This window comes from Anolis sagrei, chromosome 2, assembly GCF_037176765.1.
Source record: "Anolis sagrei isolate rAnoSag1 chromosome 2, rAnoSag1.mat, whole genome shotgun sequence".
NCBI classification, from domain to species: domain Eukaryota; kingdom Metazoa; phylum Chordata; class Lepidosauria; order Squamata; family Dactyloidae; genus Anolis; species Anolis sagrei.
Window position 1 is genome coordinate 169,918,168 of NC_090022.1, and position 23,265 is coordinate 169,941,432.

Consider the following 23,265-nt stretch of genomic DNA (forward strand, 5'->3'; position numbering starts at 1 on the left):
CATTGCCTTACCACCAGTTACTTTCAGTGGGACAATGAATTCTACGAACAGAAAGATGGAGTAGCTATGGGGAGCCCTCTCAGCCCGGTCATAGCTAACTTCTACATGGAACACTTTGAAAAACAAGCCCTGGAGACAGCAACCAAAAAGCCCACGATATGGTTCAGATATGTGGATGACACCTTCACCATTTGGAGCCATGGAGAAGAAGAACTCAACAGGTTCCTGGACCATCTTAACAGCATCCACCCAAAAATCCAATTCACAATGGAAAAAGAAAATGAAGGAAGACTGCCTTTTCTAGATGTCCTAGTTATCCGCAAACCAGATCAACAATTGGATCACACCATCTACAGAAAACCCACACACAGAGATAGATATCTACATAAAAACTCCAACCATCACCCAAGTCAAAAAAGAAGCACCATTAAAGCCTTGGCAGACCGTGCAAAAAGAATCTGCGAACCCCACCTCCTCCAAGATGAACTGAACCACCTCAACTGGGTTCTCCAGGCCAAAGGATACTCCACCTCAGACATCAGAAGAGCTGCTAGACCAAGAATAAGCCACGAGAGTCAAGATGAAGATCCACCCAGAGGAAAAGTGTTCCTGCCATACATCAAGGGAACCACTGACCGCATAGGGAAGTTGATGAGAAAACACAACATACAAACAATCTACAAACCCACCAAGAAAATCCAACAAATGCTACGTTCAGCAAAGGACAAGAGGGATCCTCTCACCTCTGCAGGAGTCTACCGTGTACCATGCAGCTGTGGACAAGTCTACATAGGGACCACCAAACGCAGCGCCCAGACACGCATCAAGGAACATGAAAGGCACTGCAGACTACTTCAACCAGAGAAGTCAGCCATAGCAGAGCACCTGATGAACCAACCTGAACACAGAATATTATTTGAGATCACAGAAATGCTGGACCACACCAACAACCACCATGTCAGACTACACAGAGAAGCCATTGAAATCCACAAGCATGTGGACAATTTCAACAGAAAGGAAGAGACCATGAAAATGAACAAAATCTGGCTACCAGTATTAAAAAACTCTACAATTACAACAGCAAAACAACAGAGAGGAAACAACCAGGCACATCTTAACACCTCTCAACAAAAGATTTTCCCAGGCTCAGCCAGGCCTTCAAATGCTAATGAAGGTGGTCAGTTGAAACATTCACACCTAGCTCCAGCAGACAAGAGCTCCTTGCCCCACCCCAGCCATTCCACAGATATATAAACCCATTGTCCTAATTCCAACAGACCTCACTACCTCTGAGGATGCTTGCCATAGATGCAGGCGAAACGTCAGGAGAAATGCCTCTAGAACATGGCCCTATAGCCCGAAAAAACCCACAGGAACCTGGTGATTCCAGCCATGAAAGCCTTCGACAATAAATCGTTAAAATGATTTTCAAAGGACAAATAACAATTCAGTGAGACGGCTAGCAAATTATCTAAAAAAAGGAAGGAAAAACAAAGTGAAAGAAATATATGATAAAAATAATAAATTGATAAAGGATAATAAAAGCATAAGGGAGATATTTGCAGATTTCTATCAGAAATTATATAAAGGAGGAAAAAATATACCATGGGAAGATTGGGTGAGGAAAAAAATAGGAGGAAAAAAAACAAATACAGAGCGAAATATCATACCAGGAGATTGAGAAAGTAATAGACAATCTTAAAAAAGGGAAATCACCAGGAAACGATGGATTTACTGCAGAATTTTATAAACAAATGAAAGAGGTTCTGATTCCAGAATTAGCAATAATTTTTAATAATATAATAAAAGAGGGAGAAGTGCCGGAGTCTTGGAGAGAAGTGGAAATAATAACAATACTCAAACCAGGGAAGAATCCAAGAGAAGTGAATTCATATAGACCAATTAGCTTATTGAATCAAGATTACAAAATATTTGCGTAAAATTTAGCAAATAGATTAAAGGATATATTACCAGAAGTGATAGGGGATGATCAATACAGCTTTATTACGGGAAGAAATATAAGCCACCCACTGAGGAATTTGATCAACATTATCACCCAGAAAAGTAAAAAAGTTACGCATTTATCAAATTGGATGTATACAAAGCATATGATACAATTAACCACAATTTCTTATTTAAAAGAATGGAAAATTTTGGAATAGGCAAGGAATTTATTGAAGTCATAAAAGAAATATATAAAAAGGGGAAGGCAAAAGGGAAAGTAAATGGGGGATATTTACCTACTTTACTTACTTACTTACTTTATTTCTATACCGCTTTTCTCAGCCCTCAGGCGACTCAAAGCGGTGAACAACATCAGTACAAAACATCACAAAACAAGTATAGGCAATTAAAAACAACTGTAACATAAATCATTAACATCCGTATAACAATCATTAGCACCTCAACAGTAAAATCAGAATCCAGTCTCGTCATCCATTATTCTGTATTCCTATGTTCAATTACACTGTTTAATCAAATGCTTGTTCGAACAGCCAGGTCTTCACTTTCCTCCGAAACACCAGCAGGGAGGGGGCCAATCTGATATCTGCAGGCAGGGCGTTCCACAGCCGAGGGGTCACCACTGAAAAGGCCCTGTCTCTCGTCCCCGCCAAGCTCGCTTGTGATGCAGGCGGGACTGAGAGCAGTGCCACCCCAGATGATCTTAGTGTCCTAGCCGATTCATATGAGGAGATGGGTTCGGAGAGGGGCGGGTGTTGAATGCTCTCATTTAGGAGGCCAGACTTGGTGGAGGTGGTTGACAGGGGCGGAGCTGCAGGCTATTGAAGGCTGCTCTGCCCCCTGCTATGCTCTTTGCTTCAGCGTGAGCTAGGAGACAGGTTTCAACACCCCCTGCAAAATTTTCAAACCCCCCCCACCCCCGAAAATTTCAACCCCTCCTGAAATTTTTTTCTGGCTACGGCCCTGCCCACCAGTATTCAAATTTGGGCATATTGGGGGTGTTTGTGTCAAGTTTGATCCAGCGAATGAAAATACATCCTGCATATCCGGTATTTACATTACTATTCATAACAGTAGCAAAATTACCGGGCGTCCCCTGGGCAACATCCTTGCAGACAGCCAATTCTCTCACACCAGAAGCAACTTGCAGTTTCTCAAGTTGCTTCTGACATGATTTTTTTTAAAAAAGTAGCAATGAAAATAATGTTATGGTTGAGGGTCATCACAACACGAGGAACTGTATTAAAGGGTCACGGTATTCGGAAGGTTGAGCAACACTGCTCTTGTTGTTCATTCGTTCAGTCGCTTCCGACTCTTTGTGATCTCCTGGACACTGCTCTAGCAGCAACAAATCTATATTGACATATTTCTTCATCTCCTTTGCTAATTCTCTCTCTAAATTGCCCTAAAAGACACTTTTCTGGGCTTTTCTTAACCTTATTAATCATAATTTTGCTTGCTTCTTTAATCACATTTTCCCAAAGATCTTGTATCATCTTACAAGTTCACCAAATATGGGAAGAGTGCCTTTCTGCGTCTTGCACCTCCAGCATTGCCTTTGGTGAAATTGATCTATTTTGGCCCATTCATCTCTGGGGTTATAAAACAGGTGATGGAGGTGGAGGATGAGGAGAAAGAGTTGTCCTCCCTGTCCCTGGGGCAGAGGCCCAGAAGAAGGGGAGTGTGCTGGCCAGAAGCAGATGAGCCTCGTGGCAGTGGAGGACAAGGCACAAGCCAGGAAAAGGCTCTGCCCCAGACTGGTGCTAATGGGCACAACTTCCTGGGCATGACCGTGGACCAGACAAGGTGCCGAGTGTGAAACACTCCCACCTCCCGGCACCAACCCCCCTGATTTTGTTCCTTGACAAAATTGAAGGAAAAGTTGATAAGGAGAAGACCTGGTTATGGCTCACGAATGGAACCCTGAAGGAGATAGAAGACCTGATTTCTAAAAGGTTCCTGGGAGGGAGAGGCCTCCTTCCTTACCTTCGACGCTGGCCTCACTTCAATGATGTACGACGGTAGAGAGGGCTCCTCCGCACAGGTTCCTTGTGGCTTGATGTGCGTCTGGAGAGAGGGCTCCTTCGCACAGGATCCTTGTGGCTTGATGTGCGTCTGGAGAGAGGGCTCCTCCGCACAGGATCCTTGTGGCTTGATGTGCGTCTGGAGAGAGGGCTCCTCCGCACAGGATCCTTGTGGCTTGATGTGCGTCTGGAGAGAGGGCTCCTCCGCACAGGTTTCTTGTGGCTTGATGTGCGGCTGGAGAGAGGACACTTCCGCGCAGGTTCCTTGTGGCTCGGGAGGTCTGGAAAGGGGCAAGAGAAGGCCACAAAGCATGAGAGACTGGGGCATCCCACCCCCTGGATGGGGCCAAGGGTCCTGCAGCCCCCCTGGCTCCCTCCTTCCCTCCAATGGATGGTCCTGGAAGCCCATGGGGCCCCATGAGGGCATCCCTCTTCTCCACTCCAAGGGACTTAGCAAGAGATTGACCCCTGGAACTGCCTGCCACTGGGAGAGAGGGAGAGCTCTGGCAAGGCAACTAGGGGTCTGCCTGAGGACTGAGTGGCAGGAGTTTGGGATTGAGAGGAGGAGAGGGATTTACATGTGGCTGGTGACTGGCTGGCCCTTTCCATGCTCACCAATCCGCACCCACATGCAAATTCCCTCTCTGCATAGAAACCTCTCCATCCTAAGGGCCCCTCTCGCTACTTCTTCCACCAGCCAATCAGCACCCATATGCAAATTCCCTCTCACCTCTCACCCCTGCATACACATGCCTGCCTCCCTGAGGCCCCTCCCTCCTGCCCTCCCACAGCTAAGCCCCGCCCACAAACTTTTCCCCCTGCTGCCTAGACTAGCGCTAGCTCTCAATCTGTTGCATGGAACCCTATTGTTCCACAAAAGCACCCTTAGGGGTTCCATGGAAAATCTTAAAAATCAAATTTGAACAGGATTTTAAAATCAATTCAAACAGCTCTACGTATTGGATTGTCTCTAATGAGAAGGAAGAGTCTGGTTTTAGCGCTGGCTACAGGACAGAGATGGCTTTGGTTGCCTTGGGAGATGATGTACGCAGAGAACTAGACAGGGGAGTGTGTTCCTGGTGGTTCTCTTGGACCTCTTAGTGGCCTTCAGTGCCATCGACCATGGTATCCTTCTGGGTCGCCTGGCTGGGATGGGACTCGGGGGCACTGTTTTACAGCGACACCGGTCTTTCCTGGAAGGACGGACCCAGAAGGTGGCACTAGGGGATGCCTGATCGACCCTATGGCCATTGTCCTGTGGGGTCCTGCATCATCCGGAGTTTTGGAGTTCAGTGCTATCTGTACACAGATGACACCCAACGCTACTGCTCATTTCAACCGAAAGCGAAGGATGCCACTCAGACCCTGAACCAGTGCAGCTGTAATGGACTGGACGAGGACAAACAAATTGAAATTGAAACCAAACAGTATCAGTCGTAAGGCAGATTAAGGTATAGGAGGCAACCTGTGTTAGATGGGGATACACTCCCCTTGAAACATCAGGTCTGCAGTATGGGGGTCTTTCTGAACTTATCACTACGCCTGGAAGCCTAGGTGTCGGTGGTGGCCAGGAGGGCCTTTGCACAATTAAAACTTGTGCGCCAGCTGCACCTGTACCTTGAGAAGCCAGGCTTGGCCATGGTGGTCCACGCCTTAGTTACATCCCACCTAGACTACTGTGACAGGTTCTATGTGGGGCTGCCCCTGAAGAGTGCCCGGAAACCCAATTAGTCCAAAGACCTGCAGCCCAGGGAGCACAAAACTCCTCTACTACAGCACCTGCACTGGCAGCAATTTCTTTCCAAGCCTGATTAAAGGTGCTGGTTTTAACCTTTACATCCCTAAATGGTTGAGGTCCAACTTACTTATCTGCCCACACCTCCTCATGCCAACCAGTTCGCTCTTTAAGATCTACTCTCACTTCCACCACAGTCGCAAATGTGGCTGACAGCAATGAGGGAGAGTGCATTCTCAGTGGCCTTCCCGAGCCAGTGGAACAACCTCCCGAAAGAAATTAAAACAGTGCGCTCCTTTCTTCTTTTAAGAACCAATTAAAAACTTTCCTGTTTAGACAGACTTTTAGTAAAGGAAATTAATCTGGAGTGACGGAAAACGCCATAACGTTACTGACTGGAGTAGAGTGCAATACAGTGTTTTGTATAGATGCTTGTAAGGACTTCATTGCATTAAGGTAATTAAATGGGTGAAAAGATTCAGCTGAGTAGAGCTCCCCTTTCCTATAAAGTGGGAGAATTGTTTACCCTCACCACACTAAAAAAAAGAAATTGTTTTGGCAAAGACCTACTTTCTCGGTGAAGAAAAGGTAATGACGGTGACGGAACTTTTACTAACCGCCCAGTCTTCTGTGTGCCCAGGAGGGAGTCTCCCACAACTTCCCTTCCCACATTTTAAACTGGGAGCAACAAATGCCACTACATTACAGGAAAGGTCAAACTTCCCAATGATTCCAAAAAATCAATTTGCTCACCAGACCTCAACAGACCTCACTACCTCTGAGGATGCTTGCCATAGATGCAGGCGAAACGTCAAGAGAAAATGCCTCTAGAACATGGCCATATAGCCCAAAAAAACCTACAACAACCTAATTTCCTCACCGCCTCCTGACATGTTGAAAAAGACTGCTGGCCCCCACACTTAAAAACTACACAAAGACTGCTCTCTCCTAAACTTGAGGCCAAATGAATGTGGTGGGATCAGGGGCTTCCTGAATTTTAAGTGGAATTTAGTCTATGTGATGAAGTGGTTAGATGTTTTTATTTATATTTTTAACATGACTGAGCTTTGGAAAGCTTCTGTCCAACCATTTCAAAGCTCCCTGCTTGAGCGGTGATGGCATGATCATCAGCACAGTTGAAACTCTCTGTCCCTTCTTACACAAATGATCAGCAGTGGCTGATCATTTGTGTAAATGTTGAACATTGATGGAGCAAGCACGCTCCCTTGAGGCAGACTGTTCTTCTGTTTTCATAATCTACTTCTCTGGCCCTGGAATTCAACAAAAAAAGCTCCTGTTTTGTAGCAGATTTCCTATGAAGCGGGTGAGGTGATAGTCCTTTGTGATATTATAATTTTTCCTCAGGAGAAGGAGATTATTTACAGTGTCATAGGCTGCTGACAGGTCTATGAAGACAGCTCCTGTAATCTGCTGCTTTTCAAGGCCGTCTTCTATGTACCACGTCAGGTTCAACACTTGTGATGTGTAGCTTTTGCCTTTCCTGAAGCCAGCTTGCTGTGGGATCAGAAATGGCTCTATTTTTTCCATGATTCTATGCAGAATAAGTCTCTACAGAACTTTGTAAAGATGGCACAGCAAAGAGATTGGTCTATAGCTTTTTGGATCATTGCGGTCTTTGCCTGGTTTCAAGATGGCCATGACTCTTGTTTTCCTCCAGATTTTGGGGATCTGACAGGATGCAATGCAGTTGTTCATCGGCTTTAGCAGCCAGCACCTTGCTTTTGAGCCAAAGTTCTTAATTTGTTTCATCCCTAGATCTTCCAGGCCAGCTGCTTTGCCATTTTTGCATCTATTGTAGGCCATGTCCAATTCAGTAGATGTAAAGGGTTCGTGAAGGTTGTTGTTCTCAATTTCGGGTTGTCTGACTATTGGTTTCCTTCCTACTTTGGTAGCAAGGTTGGGTTTCCCATTCTTCAGAAGTTGATGCGCTATCTGATCTCCCTTTATGTTGGCATGAGTATTAGTTTGTGAGGAGTCATTGCTCAACTGTCTTAGCAGCCTCCACGCCTTCTGACTGCTCCTTCCCATGTCGACTTCAGTGCTTTCTTGGCTTCAGAGATGGAGGACAAAATGCTCTGCACTGCCTGAAGTTTGCTCACTAAATGGGTCTTCGTTGTGGAGCCTGTAATAGTCTTCCAGCAAGGCAGCTGTTTCAGGAGTAATGCCCCGAAGGAAGTGTGTTCTGCAGCCTCTCAGTGTAGAGGCTCATGAGCAGGTTTTTACTATTTCAATAAAGTGCTTGTATTCCTCGGGGATTGGGGTGACTGATATGATCTTGTCATCTAACATGCCTGAGAATTTCATAGAATCATAGAATCATAGAATCAAAGAGTTGGAAGAGACCTCATGGGCCATCCAGTCCAACCCCCTGCCAAGAAGCAGGAATATTGCATTCAAATCACCCCTGACAGATGGCCATCCAGCCTCTGCTTAAAAGCTTCCAAAGAAGGAGCCTCCACCACACTCCGGGGCAGAGAGTTCCACTGCTGAACGGCTCTCACAGTCAGGAAGTTCTTCCTAATGTTCAGATGGAATCTCCTCTCTTGTAGTTTGAAGCCATTGTTCCGCGTCCTAGTCTCCAAGGAAGCAGAAAACAAGCTTGCTCCCTCCTCCCTGTGGCTTCCTCTCACATATTTATACATGGCTATCATATCTCCTCTCAGCCTTCTCTTCTTCAGGCTAAACATGCCCAGTTCCCTAAGCCGTTCCTCATAGGGCTTGTTCTCCAGACCCTTGATCATTTTAGTCGCCCTCCTCTGGACACATTCCAGCTTGTCAATATCTCTCTTGAATTGTGGTGCCCAGAATTGGACACAATATTCCAGATGTGGTCTAACCAAAGCAGAATAGAGGGGTAGCATTACTTCCTTAGACCTAGACACTATGCTCCTATTGATTTAGTCCAATCCGCCTTTCTGAAGTTGAATCTTTTTTAAAATCGGACTTTCTAAGGCCTTATAGTTGGGGACAATTGGCATACTATTGATCAGTGCTGTGTGTTTGGTATTGGTGGTCCCACTGATTTAGTGCATTGCTGCACAATGCTGCCTGTCGCTCACAAACAAGAGGTCTTGGTTGTATCCTCGGTGCCATCTCCCACTGTTGTAGGATGGTGGGAGTCTACTATCATGAATAAGGGATAGTTTGTGCAGTTCAGCCCAGGAGAGGAAAGCCTCTCCATTGTTATCCTCCTGGGCATAGCATCATACATGGCTATGGCTGTTAAAGTCACCAATTACTACCTCCCTTTGGTGCCTAACAAAGCTCTCAGGAGAGGAAAAACAAAACTCTTCATTTGGGGGTTTGTACACAGAGGTAAATGTGATGTTATTAAGCTCTACTCTATAACCTTTATATTGTTTTCTTCAGTGTTATGGGCACTGCTGACTTGGAGGCCTGCTTTTACAAAGACAGCGCTTCCATACTGTGCATGTGGTCTTTTTGCTACTAAGATCATTCCTGGAACTTTTGGTTGCTTCTGTTGTTTCTTGGACACACAGCACGTCACATTTCTTATCTCGACACAGTTCATAGGGCAGCTGTTCTTTGGCCACTGACACGGGTGAACTACAACTCCCATATGCAAGTCCTATCTTCCATTGTCCATCCTCCTCCAAACTGCATCAGGATGTGGTGTGGGTCATGGGGGCTCTATGTGCCAAGTCTAGTTTTGATCAGTCATTGGATGTGGGTTGCAATGGTCTCAGGAAGTGAATGAAGGTACTGCAAGTCCCATCATCAGTGGTCCACCCTCCTCCAAACTGCACCAGGATGTAGAGTGGGTCATGGGGCTCTGTGTATCAAGTTTGGTGTTTAGCAGTCATTGGATGAGGGTCGCAGTGGTCTCGGGAAATGAGTGAAAGTACTGCAAGTCCCATCATCCATGGTCTGCCCTCCTTCAAACTGCACCAGGATGTAGAGTGGGCCATGGGGGCTCTTTGTGCCAAGTTTGGTGTTTATCGGTCATTGGATGAGGATCGTAGTAGTCTCAGGAAGTGAGTGAAGGTACTTCAAGTCCCATCATGCATGCTCCATCCTCCTTCAAACTGCACCAGGGTGTAGAGTGGGTCTTGGAAGCTCTGTGTGCCAAAAGCTGACTTCTTTGGGTCAATGTTGAAAAGGGAAGATGGCATCCTCTTTTGGGGCCTAGCAGTGGCCTATGAATGTGGTAGCCAATCAGAAAGCTGTGGATGTATCAGCCAATCAGAACGCTGCCACATACATACATACACTGCCCTCCCTCCTGCCGCATACAAACACTAACTTTTAATTATTATATACATAAATTCAATATTTTTTTTTTTTTTACAATCTTTCCTTCTCCAAATCCTTTCTCCAGGTTAAACCCCATCAGCTCTGATTTCAAAGTCACCTTTTCATGGGCTTATGGCCTTGTTTTCATGTCATTTTTTCTTGTTTGGTATTGGGGAATCACGTTTTGGATAGAGTTCTTTGTCTGGAGATTTTTGGCTTTACTTTTAGTATTGGGCTCTGCTGTTTGCTGCATCAAGAAGATTATTGCTGTAACCTATATTTTGGAATGATTTTTGAAGCCAGTATTTAGATGTACTTCTGCTTTTGCCTTTCATGTATATCTTGGAAATACTTTGCTATTCTGTACTCCGGAGTGTACCATTGAAGTAGCTTTTCTATAGAACACCATTTTCTTTAATCAAGTTTCAATCAGTTGATCGACTCCTGTTGACTGAACTATATTTGAACTAATTAGTTCTTTCTTTGGGAGAAAAGGCCTCACATAGGTTGCTGGGATGCAAGACAATCCCCACTTATATCTGTGAATTTGCAATTGTGTTTGTAACTATAACTGTATTTGTAATTGAAACCAAAGAAGAAAGAAAAACTTTGAAGACATATCGCAGTTGGTTTTGTAACTATAATGATTTAGAAAATATAAATGTTGCAAACGTAAATACTACAAAACAAAGTCTGTCTCATTTGATTGTAACTGTTAGTAAATGTGTTTGTAGTACGTATTTATTATAATAAAAACTACTTATATAAAAAAATACTTCTACCTACTTGGCAAACTTTGCATATCCCCCTACCTCCCAGGGGCCCCTCCTTCCTCTCTCTCCCTTGGCCAATCACCTCCCATATGCAAATTTCCCTTCACCTCACAATCCCCCCTTGCCAAATTTTGCATATCTCCCTCCTTTCCAGGGCCCCTCCCTCCAGTCTCTCCCTCGGGGAATCACCTCCCATATGCAAATTTCCCCTCTACCTCACAATCCCCCCATGCCAAACTTTGCATATCCCCCCTCCTTCCCAGGGGCCCCTCCCTCTTCGGCCTCCCTTGGCCAATCACCTCCCATATGCAAATTTCCACTCACCTCACAATCCCCCTTGCCAAACTTTGCATATCCCCCCTCCTTCCCAGGGGCCCCTTCCTCTTCTGCCTCCCTTGGCCAATCACCTCCCATATGCAAATTTCCACTCACCTCACAATCCCCCCCTTACCAAACTTTGCATATCCCCCCTCCTTCCCAGGGGCCCCTCCCTCTTCTGCCTCCCTTGGCCAATCACTTCCCATATGTAAATTTCCCCTCTACCTCACAATCCCCCCTTGCCAAACTTTGCATATCCCCCCTCCTTCCCAGGGGCCCCTCCCTCTTCTGCCTCCCTTGGCCAATCACCTCCCATATGCAAATTTCCACTCACCTCACAATCCCCCCTTGCGAAACTTTGCATATCCCCCCTCCCTCGTAGGGGCCCTTCCTTCCTCCCCCTCCTTCGGCCAATCACCTCCCATATGCAAATTTCCCCTCACCTCACAATCCCCCCCTTGCCAAACTTTGCATATCCCCCTACCTCCCAGGGGCCCCTCCCTCCTCTCTCTCCCTTGGCCAATCACCTCCCATATGCAAATTTCCCCTCTACCTCACAATCCCCCCTTGCCAAATTTTGCATATCTCCCTCCCTCCCAGGGGCCCCTCCTTCCTCCCTCTCCTTTGGCCAATCACCTCCCATATGCAAATTTCCCCTCTACCTCACAATCCCCTTTGCCAAACTTTGCATATCCCCCCTCCCTCCCAGGGGCCCCTCCCTCTTCTGCCTCCCTTGGCCAATCACCTCCCATATGCAAATTTCCACTCACCTCACAATCCCCCCTTGCCAAACTTTGCATATCCCCCCTCCCGCCCAGGGGCCCCTCCCTCTTCTGCCTCCCTTGGCCAATCACCTCCCATATGCAAATTTCCCCTCTACCTCACATTCCCCCCTTGCCAAACTTTGCATATCCCCCTCCTTCCCAGGGGCCCCTCCCTCTTCTGCCTCCCTTGGCCAATCACCTCCCATATGCAAATTTCCCCTCACCTCACAATCCCCCTGGCCAATCCCCACCCACATACAAATTCTCTCTACCCGCAAAGGGACTCCCTGAGAGTGGACTTGGGAGCCAAAGGGAGAAGGCAGGCTGCTCCTCTCCTGGGGACCCTTTCCCTCTTGGGCCAGGTCTTCTCTTGGGGGAGAGAGGGGGACCCCTGGAGGGAATTGGGGGCCCGGGGCTTACCTTGGAGGAGCCACAGGAACATCCTCTGTGTTTTCGGGGCCCACGCGGCGATGTGGGTGCCTCGTCCTGACCTTCTGCAAAAGCAAAGGGAGGCCATGAAGGGGGCCCTTGGCGCCAGAACAGGGCTGTCCCCAAAGGGGCCCCAAGGGGAGCGGGAGGGGAGCGTGGCCCTCACCCTGAACCATGACGTGTGCGAGGCCATCCTGAGGGGGGCGCGCGGAGGGTCCTGGGCTGGAGCGTCCTCTGTGGGGGGCGGCCCCTGCTGGAGCTGCCTGGAGAGCCCTCTGCCCATCTTGGCATCCAGGAAGGCAATGGCAGGGCCAACTGACGTGAGGTCCGTTCCAACCCCTGGTCTCCATGGCAACCAGGTAAACAATTCCGACCTGGAACCTGGAACCTTTTCAAATGAAAACAACCACCAGCCTGGAGCAGGAAGGAAGGAAGGAAGGAAGGAAGGAAGGAAGGGAGGGAGGGAGGGAGGGAGGGGAGGGAGGGAGGGAGGGAGGCAGGGAGGGAGGGAGGAAGGAAGGAAGGAAGGAAGGAAGGAAGGAAGGAAGGAGGGATGGCAGGCAGGCAGGCAGGCAGGCAGGAAGGAAGGAAGGAAGGAAGGAAGGTAGGGAGGAAGGGAGGGAGGGAGGGAGGGAGGGAGGCAGGGAGGGAGGGAGGGAGGAAGGGAGGAAGGAAGGAAGGAAGGAAGGAAGGAGGGATGGCAGGCAGGCAGGCAGGCAGGAAGGAAGGAAGGAAGGAAGGAAGGAGGGATGGCAGGCAGGCAGGCAGGCAGGAAGGAAGGAAGGAAGTAAGGAAGGAAGGAAGGAAGGAAGGAGGGATGGCAGGCAGGCAGGCAGGAAGGAAGGAAGGAAGGAAGGAAGGGAGGGTGGCCCTGCACGTCTTCCCTTTTCCGCTCCTCCGCCTTGGAAGGCCGAACTCAGAGGCCACGGGGCCCTATAACCTTCCTAATGCCGTGACCCCTTAATACAGTTCTTCATGTTGTGACCCCCAAACATCACATTATTTTTGTTGCTACTTCATAACTGTAATTTGGCTACTGTTATGAAACGTAATTAAAATATCTGCTGTGCAGGATATCACTGGACCAAATTTGGCACAAATATCCGATACACCCAAAGTTGAATACTGGGGTTGATTCTGTCATTTGGGAGTTGCAGTTGCTGGGAATTATAGTATACCTACAATCAAAGAGCATTCTGAACTACAATAATGATGGAATTGAACCAAACTTGGCACACAGAACTCCCACGACCAAAAGAAAATAGTGGACGGGTTTGGTGGGCATTGACCCTGAGTTTTGGAGTTGTAGTTCACCTACATCCAAAGAACACTGTGGACTCAAACAATGATAGATCTGGACCAAACTTGACATTTGGGAGTTGTAGTTACTGGGATTTATAGTTCACCTACACTCAAAGAGCATTCTGAACCCCACCAACGCTAGGATTGGGACAAATTTCCCACACAGAACTCTCATGCCTTGAAGGGACTTGCTGTTGCGAGCCTCCCTCCTGCCTCACATGCTCTCCCACACATGCACACCACGCTACCATGTGCCAAGCATGCCTGCTCTCCCCTCCCCTGCTTGAAATCTCAGAAACAGCCTTCCCTTTGGCTGAGAAGCTGGACAATCACAGTGGAGGAGGGCTTTTGGTGGGAGGATTCGCCATCTATTTCCAAAAAGGAAAAAAGGACACGCTGAGAGGTCTTCAGTCTTCTCTGCCGAAGGGGTTCCTAAGGCCATCAGACATATATGTTTCCTGATGGTCTTGGGAAATCCCTCCAAAACCTCCCAACACCCAGGATGAGAAACGCTGCTCTCAAACCCCAGGCGGAGGCCCCCTTGGCTCCTCTTCTGGGAGGAAGGGGCCTCTCCCTCTGGCTCTGGAGGCTCCCTGGTACTTCCCAAGGCCAGAGGCTGCAAGGCGGCCTTGGACCCTCCCAGGAAGGAAGGAGGGAGGGAGGGAAGACAAAGCCCAGCCCTTGGGGACATCTTCCAAGGACACTTTGGCCACTGTTTGGCTGCTTTGGGACCCAAGAATTATAGGTTGCTTACCTGTAACCGTATTTCCCTGAGTGGTCACCTGTGAATTCGTACATGTGGTATTCCTGCGCCTGCGCAGAGCAATTTCGGAACCTTCTAGAGAGATAAAATAACAGATTAATTGAAGCCCTGCCAACTTCTCTCTGGCACCATAAATTCCCAGTGGGCGGGCCCCAGCCTCTCAGTTCTCTCACGCCGCAAAGCAGCCAGAACAAGGAGGCATGACAAGAGGGGAGGACGGGTGGGAATGTACGAATTCACAGGTCACCACTCAGGGAACTACGGTTACAGGTAAGCAACCTATAATTCTCTGTCGTGGTCCCTGTGAATCATACATGTGGTAGATTAACAAGCTACTGACCTTGGACGGCGGGTGTCATGCCACCGCTGAGAAGAGGACTGCATCCTTCTTGGAAGCGACATCCATCTTATAATGTGACACAAAGGTAAACGGGTCGATCAGGTTGCAGCACAGCAGACAGCATCCAAGGAGACACTTTTCATGAACACCACCGACGTGGACACTGATCTCGTGGAATGGCCCTTCAGCTGTGGAGGAGGATCCCTGCGGGCCAGCTGATAAGCCAAACAGATTGTCGAGACAACCCATGATGATAGATGTTGAGATGACACAGGAAGGCCATTGGCATCCTTCCGATATTTAATAAACAGCCTTGTAGACTTTCTGAAAGCAGCAGTCCTGTCAACATAAAAAATACCCCTCGTATTATTATTATTATTATTATTATTAAACGCAGATATTATGGATTATCTGTCTTGATATTCTGGGTTAAATAGGTGTGTGGAAGGGCCCTGAGTGAGCTATGTCTCAGCTACGTTCAAGCAAAGGATAATTGTCCCCATTAGAGCTTCATGAAACTATTGACTCTTTGGCCTCCATGTTGCAACAGAGGCACTTTGGTGGAAGGCATAGCAGCTGATTTGCTGGAGCTTTCTGGTTTGCTCATCTATTTTTTAAAAATCAAGGTATGCAAAAACCTGCCCTGGTCAGCATGGAGCTGAAAATGTATTTGAGCATTTTGGGTCTCCCAATGCAAACATATCATCAAGTTGATTTTGCAAAGCTTTTTTTTTAAAAAAAACTTCAGGATGTATTTTTGTGAACTTCAAACTGGCCTTCATCTGTGTGAACTCTATTCCTGCAATATATTGTTGTTGGAGGAAAGTTCTGAGAGCGCCTTGGACCGCCAGAAGATCCAACCAGGCCATACTTCAGGAAATAAAGCCCGACTGCTCATTGGAGGGAAGAATAGTAGAGGCAAAGATGAAGTACTTTGGCCACATCATGAGAACAAAGGAAGGCTTAGAGAAGACAATGATGCTGGGGAAAATGGAAGGAAAAAGGAAGAGAGGCCGACCAATGGATGGCATCCTTGAAGTGACTGGATTGACCTTGAAGGAGCTGGGGGTGGCGATGGCTGACAGGGAGCTCTGGCGTGGGCTGGTCCATGAAGTCACGAAGAGTCGGAAGCGACTGAGCAAATAAACAACAATGAAGGTGTCATCTGTCAAATTATGACAACTTCATAAATGTTACAGTTTTCTTAGGCAAGTTATATTCAAAGGTCGTTTTGCCGGTTCCTTCCTCTGAAATATAGCCTGCAGTATCTACTATTCATTGGCAGCCTCCCATTCAAGTATTAATCTGGTCTGACTCTGCTTTTGGGTAGATATTACCTACACTTTGGGCTACTACCATCTAGTGGTAACCAAGAAATCATTCCTGTATACCTGTATTAATATTAATAACAATCAATCAGCTCTCCACGTTTGTGGAGTTTAGGGGCACAAGACCCCTGTGGAAGTGGAAAATTGCAAATAAAAATCACACTTTAAAAAAAATGTTTCACTGACTAGGTGATTCTGAGGTCAGCTTCTGGCAAACTGGAACTCCCAGAGACCTCTATCCAGTGTGCCTTGCGAAGAAGCAGTTCTGAAGGTTGAGCAAGAAGGAAATATTCATCAAATATTGCCCTGTGGGTGGCACATCAGTGACGGTTGCAAGAAAATAGCCCAGACTGATTACGTATATGGAACGTCACATCAGTCTAGCAGCAATGGTGTACTGGAACTTTTGCCAGAGGTATGACCTACCCTGCAGGAAAACCTGGTATGACCACAAGCCGGAAAAGACCACAGAAAACAAAGATGCAAAAATATTAGAGGAGTTTAGAATACAAACAGATAAACACCTACCACATAAAAGACCAGATATAACAGTTGAGAAAAAGAAACATGTTTTTATTATAGACATTGAGGTACTTGGAGACAGTAGGACAAAGAGGACTTCAATGGCTTCTCTGTGTAGTCTGACATGGTGGTTGTTGGAGTGATCCAGCATTTCCGTGTTCTCAAATAATATGCTGTGTCCAGGTTGGTTCATCAGGTGCTCTGATATGGCTGACTTCTCTGGTTGAAGTAGTCTGCAGTGCCTTTCATGTTCCTTGATTCGTGTTTGGGAAATCTGCTTTTGGTGGTCCCTATGTAGACTTGTCCACATCTGCATGGTATATGGTAGACTCCTGCAGAAGTGAGAGGATCCCTCTTGTCCTTTGCTGAAAGAAGCATTTTTTGGATTTTCTTGGTGGGTCTGTAGATAGTTTGTATACAAACACGAAATCCACAAGCATGTGGACAATTTCAACAGAAAGTTGGAAACCATGAAAATGAACAAAATCTGGCTACGAGTATTTTAAAAAACTCTAAAATTAGAACAGCACAACAACAGAGAGGAAACAAACAAAAACATCTAATCACCTCCCAACTAAAGATTGCTCCAGGCACTGCCAGGCAATCAAATGCTAATCAAGGTGGTCAGTTGAAACATTCACACCTAGCTCCAACAGACAAAAGTCCTTTGTCCCACCCTGGTCATTCAACAGATATATAAACTCTTTTTCCTAGTTCCAACAGACCTCTCTACCTCTGAGGATGCTTGCCATAGATGCAGGCGAAACGTCAGGAGAAAATGCCTCTAGAACAGATTTACTTTTTACTTCAGGGTGAGAAGGGCGGCATATAAATGTTGTTAATAAATAAATAAATTGTGGCAAGTTCTTGGTGGGATGGGCATACCAAGCCACCTTGTCTCTCTCCTGAGGAATCTGTACAAGTTCTTGTGGGTTTTTTGGGCTATATGACCATGTAACATGGCCATATAGCCCGAAAAAACCCACAAGAACTGAGTGATTCCAGCCATGAAAGCTTTCGACAATACATTAATCTGTACAAGGACCAAGTAGCAACAGTAAAAACCGACCACGGAACAACAGACTGGTTCAAGATTGGGAAAGGCGTACGGCAAGATTGCATACTCTCACCCAACCTTTTAAACTTGTATGCAGAACACATCATGCGATGTGTGGGGCTTGATGAATGCAAGGCTGGGGTTAAGATTGCTGGAAGAAACATTAACAACCTCAGATATGCAGATGACACCACTCTGATGGCCGAAAGCGAGGAGGAGCTGAGGAGCCTTCTAATCAAGGTGAAAGAAGAAAGTGCAAAAGCTGGGCTGCAGCTAAACATAAAAAAACCAAGATTATGGCAACAAGAATTATTGACAACTGGGAAATAGAGGGAGAAAACGTGAAGGCCGTGACAGACTTTGTATTTCTAGGTGCAAAGATTACTGCAGATGCAGACTGTGGCCAGGAAATCAGAAGACGCTTACTTCTTGGGAGGAGAGCAATGTCCAATCTCGATAAAATAGTAAAGAGTAGAGACATCACACTGGCAACAAAGATCCGCCTAGTCAAAGCCATGGTATTCCCTATAGTAACCTATGGATGTGAGAGCTGGACCTTAGGGAAGGCTGAGCGAAGGAAGATCGGTGCTTTTGAGCTGTGGTGCTGGAGGAAAGTTCTGAGAGTGCCTTGGACTGCGAGAAGATCCAACCAGTCCATCCTCCAGGAAATAAAGCCCGACTGCTCATTGGAGGGAAGGATACTAGAGACAAAGTTGAAATACTTTGGCCACATCATGAGGAGACAGTGAAGCTTAGAGAAGACATGCTGGGGAAAGTGGAAGGTAAAAGGAAGAGGGGCCGACCAAGGGCAAGATGGATGGATGGATGGCACCCTTGAAGTGACTGAACTGACCTTGAAGGAGCTGGGGGTGGTGACGGCCGACAGGGAGCTCTGGCGTGGGCTGACCTAAAAAGGGTTTATATATCTGTGGAATGACCAGGGTGAGACAAAGGACTCTTGTCTGTTGGAGCTAGGTGTGAATGTTTCAACTGATCACCTTGATTAGCATTTGATTGACCTTGAAGGAGCTGGAAGTGGTGACAGCCGACTGGGAGCTCTGGTGTGGGCTGGTCCATGAGATCATGAAGAGTCGGAGACGACTGAACGAATGAACAACAAACAAACAAACACATAAATAAATAAAGCCCTGTACTATTGTCCAAATGTTTGGTTCCATAGCCAGTGACTGTGTCTGCAGACATGTAGCGGGGGGGGGGGGGGGGGGGCTTGAGGGGCTTCAGGCCTCCCCGAAATTCTCATGGTGGTTTGCGAAAAGGCCTTACAGGTGCATTATTTAAACTGTTATGTTTATTCATATCATGATCTAATCAGCATAATCAATATATCCCATATGCATGGGGGTATTGGTGTAAGGATACAAAAGGTTTGCTATGGTAGACCCTCTCTCACTCAGTCTCAGCCCCCCCCCCCCCGAATCGAAATCCTGGCCACGGGCCTGCTGTGTCTGGTTGTGATCTCGAGGTTGTGACAATCAGCTTTCCTACGATACTATTTCCAGCACCCACTTTTTGCTTGATAGATAAGCAGTGCTTCTTGACTTCTTGGTTGGGGCATGACTGATCCACACTGCACAATGAATACAACATGACTTTGGCTGAACTGCCTTGGGCTCAATGCTATGGATTTCTGGGAGAGGTGGTTTTGCAAGGCTTTCAGCCAAGCGATCTCTGCCACAGAGTCCACACCCGCAAGATTGCAAAGCCCTGAGCGGCCAACTCCATTGATTCTCCCAGCAGGGAGGCGCGAGACCCTCAGGCCCCGCCCCCTGGAAGCCCGGTGCGGTGACGCGCCCGGATGACGTCACGCGGCAGGGCTCCTCAGGCGGCGGAGCTGGGAGCGTGCGAGAGAGGGCGAGCCATGGCCTGGGAAGGAGCCGCCGAGGGTGAGACTGAGGAGGGAGGCGAGGAGGGAAGGGAAGGGGCGGCGGCGCCCCCTCAGCACCCGTGAGGGGCCTGCGTGCTTTCTCGTCAGGAGGCGTGACCTGGGAGGGGGCTGCTCGCCTTGTTTTGGGGATGAGGCCCCTGTCAGCCTGTGGGAGGGAGGGAGCCAGCCAACGGAGCAGCAGGACAGGCACCCCTTTCAGGCATCCTCTCCTCTCTGCTCCTTTGGCCCTTGGGGCCACGAAGCCCCAAAGAATCTTGGGCGAAGGCTCTTCAGGATGGGATTGGATACTTCATCAAACTAAAGAATGAATCCACTTTGAATCCGGTTTCTGCCCTTTGCTGTTCAAGCCTCCTCTCTAAACTACAAACCCCAGAATTCTGCAGGAGGCAGCCACCAGATTTAAAGTGGATCCATTCTGTAGTGTAATGAGGTCCCTGCTCCTGGCAGCTGGGCCAGCAGAACAGGGCAGTTGCCCTTCAAGAGATCAGGAGAGTCCCCTGTTATGGAGGAAGCTGGTCCTCGCTATTTAGTACACAAATCCCTGCTTTTCTGTTTTGAACTGTGGTGCCAGCACAGGATACTTTCACAGCCCTAAAAGAGATGCTCAGTTTTCCTCAGAGCTATTCAATTGTACACATGTTTTGTCCTGATTTTCCAACTCTCGTATTTGGTATGGTTTCCTGGTTCTGTCCTTTGAAGGTTGCATTTTGATGTGTTTTGCTTACCTTGCTGCCTGTTTGCTTTGATGCTAGTCATTGGCTGATTTGTTTAATGTTCTGGGCGATACTTCAGCACCCATGAATTCAGAAGGTGCTGCCAGCCACCAAAAAGCAGCAGCCACATACTTTTTAAATAACAGATCCAGGGAAGTAATGCTACCCCTCTATTCCGCCTTGGTTAGACCATACCTGGAATACTGTGGCCAATTCTGGGCACCGCAATTGAAGAGAGATATTGACAAGCTGGGATGTGTCCAGAGGAGGGCGATTAAAATGATCAAGGGTCTGAAGAACAAGCCCTATGAGGAGCAGCTTAAAGAGCTGGGCTCAGCTGGTTCGAGGTTTTGGGCTGGAGTGTTACCAGTATGCTGATGACACTCAGCTGGTGCTGAGGATGGAGGGCAGACCAGACTCTGTACCCGATTATTTTCATCAGTGCCTCAAGGCCGTTACTGGATGGCTGCGTGCCAGCAGGTTGAGGGTGAATCCAGCAAAGACGGAGATCCTATGGCTGGGTCAACCGGGCAGTGGGGACATCCAGCTGCCTACCCTGGATGGCGAGGCGCTACGCCCGTCATCATTGGTAAAGAGTCTGGGAGTCCTTTTGGACCCTCTGCTGACGATGGAGGCCCAGGTCTCTGCCTTTAGCAGAACCGCCTTCTTTCATCTGTGGCAGGCTAGACGGCTGGCCCCCTACCTGTCCAGGGATGACCTAGCTATGGTGATCCAGGCCACGGTCATCTCAAGACTGGACTACTGTAATGCCCTCTACATTGTCCTTCCTCTGTTGGTGATCCGGAAGCTCAAGTTGGTACAGAATGCAGCTGCTTAGCTTCTTGCAGGAATTCCGATGAGATGCCACATAACACCAATCGTACTGCAGCTGCATTGGTTACCAATTGAGCACCGGATCACTTTCAAAGTGATGAAGGCCTTGCATGGTCTGGGGCCGATGTACCTGAGGGACCGCCTCATCCCCTACCAACCCCAGAGATCCCTCCGTTCTGAGGACCAAGATCTATTGGAAATTCCCAATGTCAAGACCTTGCGTCTAACAGCAACCAGATGCAGAGCCTTTACAGCAGTGGCACCATCACTCTGGAATACTCTGCCACCTGAAGTTCGTGCCTTACGGGACTTATCAGCTTTCCGCAGGGCGTGTAAGACATATCTGTTTCAACAGGTCTTTGATCTCTGATATTGTTGTTTTGAAATTGTTTTAAATTGTTTTTAAGTTGTGTTAGATTTTAGCCTGTTCTTGTAAGCCACTCCGAGCCCCAGGGGAGTGGCGGCATATAAGTTTGAATTATAAATAAAAATAAATAAATAAATAAATAAATAAAATGTTTAGCCGGAAGAAGAGAAGGCTGAGAGGAGACATGATGATGGCCATGTATAAATATGTGAGAGGAAATCACAGGGATGAGGGAGCAAGCTTATTTTCTGCTTCCCTGGAGACTAGGATGCAGAACAATGGCTTCAAACTACAAGAAAGGAGATTCCATCTGAACATGAGGAAGAATTTCCTGACTTGAGAGCCGTTCAGCAATGGAACTCTCTGCCCCGGAGTGTGGTGGAGGCTTCTTCTTTGGAAGCTTTTAAACAGAGGCTGGATGGCCATCTGTCAGGGGTGCTTTGAATGCAATATTCCTGCTTCTTCGCAGGGGTTGGACTGGATGGTTCATGAGGTCTCTTCCAACTCTATGATTCTATGATAATACCTAGAAACTTCTGGGGGGAAAAGTTCTAGTACTTCAAGGATCTTGTGGAGCTACACATTTCCATTGCTCCCAAGATTGCCAGAGTCACCTTTAACAGTTGTGTAGAAGAGGACGTTTCAACAGATGAGAGAAATAGATAGACAGGCAGACCTATCTTAGAGGTTCCTCTTCTTTCTCCATGATGGGACTGGCCAGGACAAGTAATCAGCTAGAGGCCAGGTTGTGCCATGAGAGCTCTCTGGCTCCATCTACACTACCATACAATGACATTTCAAACTGCATTATATAGCAGCATAGCTCTGCAAGGCACTTCTATGTAAACTGCTTGAACTTACACCAGACTTCATCTATGCCACCAGCATAGATAATAATAATAATAATAATAATAATAATAATAACACTTTATTTATAGCCCACTACCATCCCCAGGGGACTCGGTGCGGCTTACATGAGGCCGAGCCCAAAATACAACAATACAAGCAATAACAATAACAATACAAGCAGTTTAAAAACAACAAAACAATAAAACAATAACATAAGCATTATCAATAGGACAACACACTTTAAAATCTATGGGTAGGCCAAATGTAATTAAAATTAAAAGATTAAAAAATAATGCTGGACATGGGCGGAAATGATGGGACAGTTGTGGGCAGACATACGGGCAGACCTAAAACAATATAAAGTGCTTTGGAGGACGAAGTGCTATGGGATCATTATTGTGGGAAGGCACACTGGAACAACCACGTCTTCAAGGTCCTCTTAAAGACTGCCAAAGTTGGGGCATGCCTGATGTCCTTAGGGAGTGAGTTCCAGAGTCAAGGGGCCACCACCGAAAAGGCCCTCTCTCTCGTCCCCACCAATCGCGCTTGCGATGCAGATGGGAGCATGAGCAGGGCCTCTCCAGATGATCGAAGAGATCGTGTGGGTTTGTATACAGAGATGCGGTCACGAAGGTAGGCGGGTCCCAAACAGTTCATGGCTTTGTAGGCAAGAATCTGCACCTTGAATTGGGTCCGGAAAATGAATGGCAGCCAGTGGAGTTCCTTGAACAGGAGGGTTGACCGCTCTCTGTAAGGAGCCCCAGTTAACAACTTGGCTGCCGCCCATTAGACCATCTGAAATTTTCGGGCCGTTTTCAAGGGCAGTCCCACGTAGAGTGCATTACAGTAATCCAGTCTAGAGGTGACTAAGGCATGGACCACCCTGGCCAGATCCGCCTTCACGAGGTACGGTCGCAGTTGGATGAAGTTAGATGAAGTCTGGTGTGAGTTCAAGCAGTTTGCATAGAAGCTCCTTGCAAGGGCCTGATGTGAAGTGATGCCTT

At 47.4% G+C, this 23,265-nt stretch overlaps 2 protein-coding genes across 7 annotated transcripts in view; one reads left to right on the forward strand and one right to left on the reverse strand.

The window, feature by feature from the left end:
- Positions 1 to 23,265, reverse strand: part of LOC137096102 (uncharacterized) — a 234,386-nt gene that overhangs the window by 13,584 nt on the left and 197,537 nt on the right. The window contains exons 2-4 of the mRNA XM_067464104.1: positions 12,447 to 12,668; positions 12,272 to 12,345; positions 3,949 to 4,267 (exon numbers count right to left, since the gene is read on the reverse strand). Coding sequence (XP_067320205.1) covers positions 3,949 to 4,267; positions 12,272 to 12,345; positions 12,447 to 12,563 — 510 coding nt within the window. The 5' untranslated portion in view covers positions 12,564 to 12,668. The remainder of the gene's footprint in view (positions 1 to 3,948; positions 4,268 to 12,271; positions 12,346 to 12,446; positions 12,669 to 23,265) is intronic.
- The window catches only part of PNPLA6 (patatin like phospholipase domain containing 6), a 79,347-nt gene continuing 75,484 nt past the window's right edge, over positions 19,403 to 23,265 (forward strand). For all 6 annotated transcript variants that reach the window (XM_067464091.1, XM_067464094.1, XM_067464093.1 and 3 more), the window contains exon 1: positions 19,403 to 19,496. The gene's annotated coding sequence lies outside the window, so the exon portion shown is untranslated. The remainder of the gene's footprint in view (positions 19,497 to 23,265) is intronic.